This window comes from Hibiscus syriacus, unplaced genomic scaffold (genome assembly GCF_006381635.1).
Source record: "Hibiscus syriacus cultivar Baekdansim isolate YM2019G1 unplaced genomic scaffold, ASM638163v2 tig00110123_pilon, whole genome shotgun sequence".
NCBI lineage: Eukaryota > Viridiplantae > Streptophyta > Magnoliopsida > Malvales > Malvaceae > Hibiscus > Hibiscus syriacus.
Window position 1 is genome coordinate 56,989 of NW_024062599.1, and position 7,705 is coordinate 64,693.

Genomic DNA, 7,705 nt, shown 5'->3' on the forward strand with positions numbered 1-7,705 from the left:
GATTAGAAATACACTACCTTGGTTAAAGAATATCGAAATAAAGCTTCTTTCTTCAACTACTCTTGTTTTCTCTACTCCTTTTGCTTTGAGCACTTTAAACCTAATTCCTTTAGCCAACAAGAAACCTAAAGATTTTCTTAGTACAAAGAAGGTTTTAGAAAGGATTAAGAATGGATGCAAGTCTAATAAAATGAAAAAGAAAGTTTCTTACCTTCCACTAGAGTATGAAGCTTGGAGGAAAATAAGAAGAAGAGAAAGGAATAAGACAAAGAGAAGGTTTTTAGCGAACAAAAAATCACACCCAAAATGTAATAAAACCCCTAATCTCAACCTTGTTTTTTTCAATGGGATAATTACTCTTTTGTTCCTTCGTATTTTGTCTTTTATTTAACAATCCTATTTTATGATGTGTCTTTTATCCAACCTTTTATATACTCTCGGGTAAACCCGAAACTACTAACTCGTGATTTGGGGTGTTACATTTTTTGTCACTCCTCTGTTAAGAACAAGAAAGCCACGTCATAATGCCATTAGTGAGGAAACAACTAAGTGAACAAAAAACCCTCAATGTATTAAGTTAAATGAGGAAATCAAAAAGATTTAAAGTACATTGAGTGGAATAGGAGAAAGAGTAAAGTTTAGTTACCAAATTTTTTAATTTACCTTTTTTTTTAAAAAAAGTACACTTAAAAAAATTTGTTAATTTTTTAATAGCAGATGACTAAAATAAAACCAAAACACAGTGCTAGTTAGGGACTGACGCATGATTTTATGTTAGAGGAACGACCTTATAAAATTTTAAGAATGGACAAACTTATAAAATTCTAAATGGAGAAAACAAAATTTCAATGAAAAACACATAGAAAAAATATAAAATATATGGTAATTTTAAAATTTTAGGAGGTGATTGCTTCCCCCCACATCTGTCTAGGTATGATTTTGAAAAACAAAATAGCTAGGTGATTAAAATAGAATAAGAGTGATAGTTTTATACTAAACTTTTAGTTTAGCCTAAAATTAAAGAATATTTATTTTAATAATTGAAGTATTTTTAATTAAAAAAATTATATATTATTTGAGGTTTAATGTAGGATATAGTTTCTAAATTATACTTATTTTTTTATTAGAGGTGTTACATAACACGTTCTAGATATAATATATTAATCGATTTTTAACACTTTTGATAACAAAATTAATTAATATGAAAAAACAATATATTAAATTATAATTTCAACCAATTAAAAGTAAAATGATTAAAATAGTTTAGACTTTAGGGATGAAAATAATATAGTTTAGACATAGTGCAAATAATGGAAACTAGATTTAGTTTTGCTTAAATGCCCCCATTGTCTCTTGAACTATATTATTTATATCAAGTTACATTTTAAAGTATTTTTCGAGATATTATGTTCTCTCAACTATAAATTGTTATCTCTTTTTTCCTAAATCGTTAACACCATTAAAAATTTTAATGAACCAATAAGAACACGCCATATCACCTCTTCAATTTTATTTTCTTTATCTAAACAAGTAAAGATTAATTAATAAAATAAATACACTATCGAAATTACCCTTCTTCCCTACCCAACTCCCAAAACCTCTACCGTAATTTTTTTAACTCTATCAATGCTCTGGAATGTAAAAGGGAAGCTCTACAGTTGATTGAAGTTCTACAAGCAGTACTATCCTCCCACTCCATTCTCTGCAAACCATAAATAAAAAATCATCACCATTTTCACCTTTGCAAACACACCAATACCAACCGATACTCCAAACATATTTCATGGATTCACCCTTTTTCCGACCCTAAAATCCTTACCCAAAATCCTTTTCTTCCACCAAATCTTCACCTCAATTCTCACTTTCTTAGAAATTGTGAAGATGTAGAGAGAGATTGGGATACAAAATGGAGAAAAGAAAAACAAAAGTATTGATTAGGGAAAAAAATTATCTTCAATTTCCATTTTATATTGCTCAGTTATCGTCCTAGTAAACGAATGTAGGTGTAAAAATAGTTTACCATGCATCTCTAGTCTTTTGGCAATGAATCACTCATCTGTTATGGATACATGTAACGAGGGAGAGATGCAGTGTTCGGAGCTTTTCATGCAAAAGGATTCAAAAATAATCAACTGATCAATTCTACCGTAGAATATAGACAGAGTTTGCAGCTTCAAATAGGGATTTCATATGAAAGAATCAAAATGTACAGATAAATGCATGGATTTTTAACTTTGAAAGACGGGCCAAAATGACATAAATTTGAGAAAGAAAATGAGACTTTTTGTTGTTATCTTCAGAATAGGAGCTTTCATCTTCTTCCTGCAAGACTTCGTCCCACCATTGTCTCATCTGTCTAAGTCTTTCTTTCATCCTCTCCTCTCTTTGATAAGGTTTGTGATTCCAGAACTTTCAGGGGGAAAAAAAGCTTTACGATGGAGGGTGGGGTGGGGGTGTGGTTGTGGAAGAGGGCATTTTTGACATACTATAGGTTTTATTTTTTAAATTCATTTTTATTTAATAGAAAAAAGAATTTAAAACTAAAAGATGACATGTCATATTTTGATTGGTCCGAGAAATTTTTTAACAGTATTAACAGTTTTGGGGTAAATGGGGTAAAGATTTATAGTTGAGGGGGCAAAATGTCCTTAAAAAATATTTTAAGGGGCAACTCAGTACAAATGGTATAGTTCAGGGGTAATGAGGCATTTAAGCCATTTAGTTAAAGCCATAGAATTGAATTTGTAGTATTTATACAGATCAGTGGTTTCTATACATAATTCCAATGTTAAATTATAAAATAGTGCCTAAATTATACCATTTTTCTTAAATAGATGTCCAAACATTATTTAAATTATTCAAGTGCTTAACGTTACAAATATTATCATTTTAGGTGCTTAAGACGTGACATGTGTCATACTCTAGTAATTTTGATTTTTAAAATTAAATTATTATGTTTATAAAAAACCATATTGTCAAATATTATAAAAAAGTCTCAACTCCCTAAAAATCCAAAATCTCTAACCCTAACCTCTCTTACCAATCACAACCACCATAGTTGACACCGTCCTTTTTGTCTCTATTGTTATTCGTCCTTACTCATGTCATCGGGGTTGCCGTCGGAGTCGTCGGGTAGCTTTAATTTTACGATTTTGGTATTATTTTTATCAGGTTTAAATCGTCAATTAGGGTTCTTCAAATGGTTGTCATTGGGTAATTGTGTCATCGGTGGTGATTCAATTAGATAGAGGTTCTTCGATGATATCGGCGGCGAACGGGATGTCTGACGTGGGTATAGATATTGGAATAAAGGTTTTCGAAGTTTGAGTTTGTTTTAAAGAGTTTTAAAAGTTTAGGGCTTTTTTAAAATAAAATAATATTAATTTTTTTATTTTAAATGTAAGAATTTAAAATTATTAGAACATAATACATGTCACTTAACGGAGGTTTTTAGCGGTTGTCACGTCTCGGACACTTAAAATGATAACGTTTATAACTTTAGGTACCTAAATGATTCAAAAATAAGTTTGGGCATTTATTTCAGAAAACTGATATAATTTGGTTACTTATTTTAGAGTTAATCCTAGTTCCAATGCATCAATCACCGGAGCGAATAAGGGGAGAAAAAACATACAGATTTGGATGTCTTCATTTGAACTGCTACCGAAGTAAAGTTTCCTAAAAGTCCTATAGATAATGTCAGGCATGTAGAGGTTACATAGGATGTTCACTGGTGCAGGAGGCGCGTTGAGTCATCCGCCACCGGATTCCCCGACTCTCGATTCATCCAAGCAGGTCTACATCTCCTCTCTCGCCCTCCTCAAAATGTTCAAGCATGGTGATTTTCGATCTCTTTTCTCAAAATCTGCTTATTTGAAGTTTCCTATCACTTGATTAGCTGATTATGGCATCCGTGCCTGATAGTTTTGTTTAGAAAGATAACAAAAACAATTGATGGATTTGTACTATTTTGATTTTTGCAGTTTAGGGTTTATTAGATCACAATTTTTAATTTTGTAGCCTGTTTTGCATCCCCTTTCTATGAAAAACATTTATGTTTCTCAATTCCAAATTTGATAAAGAGCTTAAACTTTATCAGAGGATCTGTTGTAATTATTTTCCTGTTTTTGGTAAATGTGAATATTTTACAGGAAGAGCTAGAGTTCCCATGGAAGTTATGGGTTTGATGTTGGGAGAGTTTGTTGACGAGTATACCGTGCGTGTTGTGGATGTCTTTGCAATGCCACAAAGCGGGACCGGTGTTAGTGTCGAAGCAGTGGATCATGTTTTTCAAACAAATATGCTTGACATGCTCAAACAAACGGGAAGGTATTAATTATTCTCTAGTTTATTCATATTAACTTATTATAGTCCTTAGAAAAGCTCAAGAGTTGAAAAGAGATGGTATATGTATGGCAAGATTATATTGTTTTCCACATCTTGATGACAAATATCTGTAGATTGTAAGCTGATCTTTTTGCTTGGTTTGCAGACCAGAGATGGTGTTGGGCTGGTACTATTCACATCCTGGATGCTGTTGGCTTTCTGGTGTAGACATAAACACACAGCACGTGGTGTTTAACCTTTTTACTTGGTTCGAAATCATAAGCATATTCTTGTCAGGAGTGTTTTTTGTTTTTGTCTTTGGTTGGATATCATAAAGTTGATGGATATTTGACTATGTCTCAGTTGATGGATATCATGAAAGGCTAGAAACAAGATTTTCGTTTGTTGTATATTCTACTAGACACTATACAAGAAAGAAACAAATTTATGTTTTTTTCGTCCATCCTCTGCCTGTTTATATTTTCCGTTTTGATCTTTTTAAGTGAAGATCATTTATGGTTTTGTTTTCCTTTAACTGTTCTGATTAATGAAGGCTAGTCTATCTATTGTTAAAATCCGTCACTGCTGGCAGAGTTTTGAAGCCTTGAATCAAAGGGCTGTAGCAGTGGTGGTCGACCCAATTCGGGGTGTTAAAGGGAAGGTGGTGATTGATGCATTCCGTTTGATCAACCCAAAAACCATGATGCTTGGCCAAGAACCACGTCAAACAACATCCAATGTTGGGCATCTTAATAAGCCATCAATCCAAGTGAGTGCCAAAAAAGTAATATCTGACTCCTGTATGTTTCTGGGAAATATCTCATCTGATTATTTATCATTGTCAGGCATTGATACATGGACTCAATAGACATTATTACTCTATAGCCGTTAACTATAGGAAGAATGAACTTGAGGAAAAGATGCTGTTGAATCTTCACAAGAAGAAGTGGACTGATGGATTGACACTTAGGCGTTTTGATACCCATTCCCAAACCTATGAACAGACTGTTCAGGTGAGACTGGATCCTTTAATCGGAAGGATAGGGAAGTGGCTGACAAGAAGAGTATCCTATCCTCGATAAAAGGGGTGATTGATGAAGATAAACTACGAGTGCTGGAAAATTGCCTGTGTTGGTGTAGAAACTTTTCTTCCATTCGGAACCTTGCTAGACAGATGCATGAAAAAGGCCTTAATGGTTTTTCGTTGATGAGAGCTACTGGAAATGTTACCTTATTATGTTTTGAAAACTCGATGTTAATGAACAAAATGAAGGTCAAGAATTTGGAGTCTTTGGCAGTGTGGTTCGATAGGTTTGAATCATGGTAAAAAAAAACTTGGTGGTGGAGAGTTGGCGTATTTGGTTGGTTTGCGAAGGGATTCCTTTTCATACTTGGAGCTGGGATACCTTTACAAACATAGAAGCAAAGTGGGAGGAAAATTATTGCTATTGATGAAAATTCCCAATATCCTTCGTCCTTTGATCGGACAAAAATCTAAATTTTCACAAATACCACTTTTAGAATTGACGAGGTAGTAGGATTGAAGGTTGAAGGCCAATCGTTTAAAGTTCTGGTTCACGAGATCGATCCGAGTTTGAAGCCTATTCCTTGGGTTCCCGAAGAAGATGAAGAAGACACTGTTAGCTCTGACAACGACAAATCTGAGAATTCCAAGTCGAGTATGGCTGCATTGGCCCACTCTAATACTCAAATTGAAGTTCCTCTTCCCAGTCAAAGTTCCCATGAGGCTACACCGAGTTCCTTTCCACTTGGATCGTTGGAAAATTTGTCAAATCAGCTGGGGAAGGAAGTTGTTCCTGGCCGTGGAACCACTGGTGGTGAGATTGGTTTAGCTTCAAGGCCATGTTCAATTTCGGAGTATTCCTTGCCTAGTGTCTTCGATCGATCAAATCAAAACGTTGTGTAGTCTTGTGCCCTAGAAGACGGTCTTAGTATGGGTTTATTGGTTTCTAATGGGGCAATATGTGTTTCAATCCGGTTACAGGGAGAGGATCTTAGGAAGGGCCCAAAGCTCGGGAAGAAAAAGAGACCACGCAAATCTAAAAAGAGCAAGCAAAAGGCTAAGGTTGCTCAAGTGTCTTGGAGGAAGCTTGGGCTTTGGTCTGTTAGCGGTTTTTGAAGGAGTTTTAATCGACTGGATTGTGTTGCTTCTCCAAATATGTAGATGGTTCGCCTCTTGGAGTCGGTTGTGTATTTTTTTTCACATTAATGGATTTGGGTGTTGCTTTCGGTTATTTTGGTTTTAGTGATGTGAGGCTCGGGATAGGTGCGAGTTGGTATTGGATAGGGCTGTCCTTGTTTTATTTGGCTGTTTGAGTGGGGTTTCTTAGAGGTTTTTTGGTTTTTCTTGATTTGGTGTTTATATCTAGATTGATGCGTTTTTTCCTCTAAGGTGTATTGGTTTGATTATTTAATAAATCATGAGGTACTTTTTTCTTCCTTCCAATTTTGGTTGACATATAGTTTAGTATGTTGATGATTATGAAGGAGTTTTTAACGAGGCCTCCAATTCTTAAAAAAAAAGGGAACGGAGATTTCCTGCTAACTTTATAAGCATAGTTTTATGTTTTTAATTGTGGTTGTGTATTGCTAAAGTATGTTTGGCTTTATGTTGTCCCTCACTGATGCAAGGCCCTTGAAGACCCTCTAATCTGCACTTAACAAAGAGCTGGATTCTCTGATATACTGACTATGGTTCTCATTAGTCATTATACTTGGTTATAATTTGCATTTTTATGCTTCTCGAAGAGTATAAATGTGAATTCAAAATAAGTTTACTGCCTTATATGATGCAAATTATCTTCCAAATGGGAATTTATGGTGTTGAGTTAATTTATTATGTGCAGGAAATGCTCAATTTAGCAATAAAATTTAATAAAGCCTTGAAAGAGGAAGATGAATTGCCTCCTGAGAAGCTGGCAATAGCAAATGTTGGGAAACAAGATGCCAAGAAGCATTTAGAGGAACATGCCTCCAACTTGATGTCCTCAAAAATAGTTCAAATTTTGAGAACAATGCTCGACACAGTCGTGTTCTATACCCTTAGCCTCCACATAAACTTTCCAAGTTCAGGAATTGCATTTATGTCGATATCATCGATAAATTGTTTCAAGTGAACTATCAAGTTGCCTCGCTAAAATTCGCCATGTTTGCTTCTCTCTCGCCTATATGCGTAAGGATGTTTTTAGATTGTTTACTTTTTTGGCAGTTTTGAGAATTCTCAATTTGCAGTTTAGCTTGTTTATGTTGTCCTATATTCAGTGTTTTGAGATTCTGCTTGTTATTAAAGAGGTCAAATGGCAATTTGGTACAAGGAAAAAGGATTATAGATATAGAGATTTGAATTTGTCATATTAGA

General features: G+C 34.3%; 1 protein-coding gene across 1 annotated transcript; it reads left to right on the forward strand.

Annotated features, from left to right (window-relative positions):
- The first annotated feature begins 3,632 nt into the window (after nucleotides 1-3,632).
- On the forward strand, nucleotides 3,633-7,487 carry LOC120215571 (26S proteasome non-ATPase regulatory subunit 14 homolog). Its single transcript, XM_039213219.1, has 6 exons — nucleotides 3,633-3,838; nucleotides 4,152-4,329; nucleotides 4,493-4,571; nucleotides 4,919-5,095; nucleotides 5,172-5,339; nucleotides 7,194-7,487. The coding sequence occupies exons 1-6, from the start codon at nucleotides 3,724-3,726 to the stop codon at nucleotides 7,461-7,463; spliced, it is 987 nt and encodes a 328-aa protein (XP_039069150.1). The 5' UTR covers nucleotides 3,633-3,723; the 3' UTR covers nucleotides 7,464-7,487.
- Nucleotides 7,488-7,705: the final 218 nt, after the last annotated feature.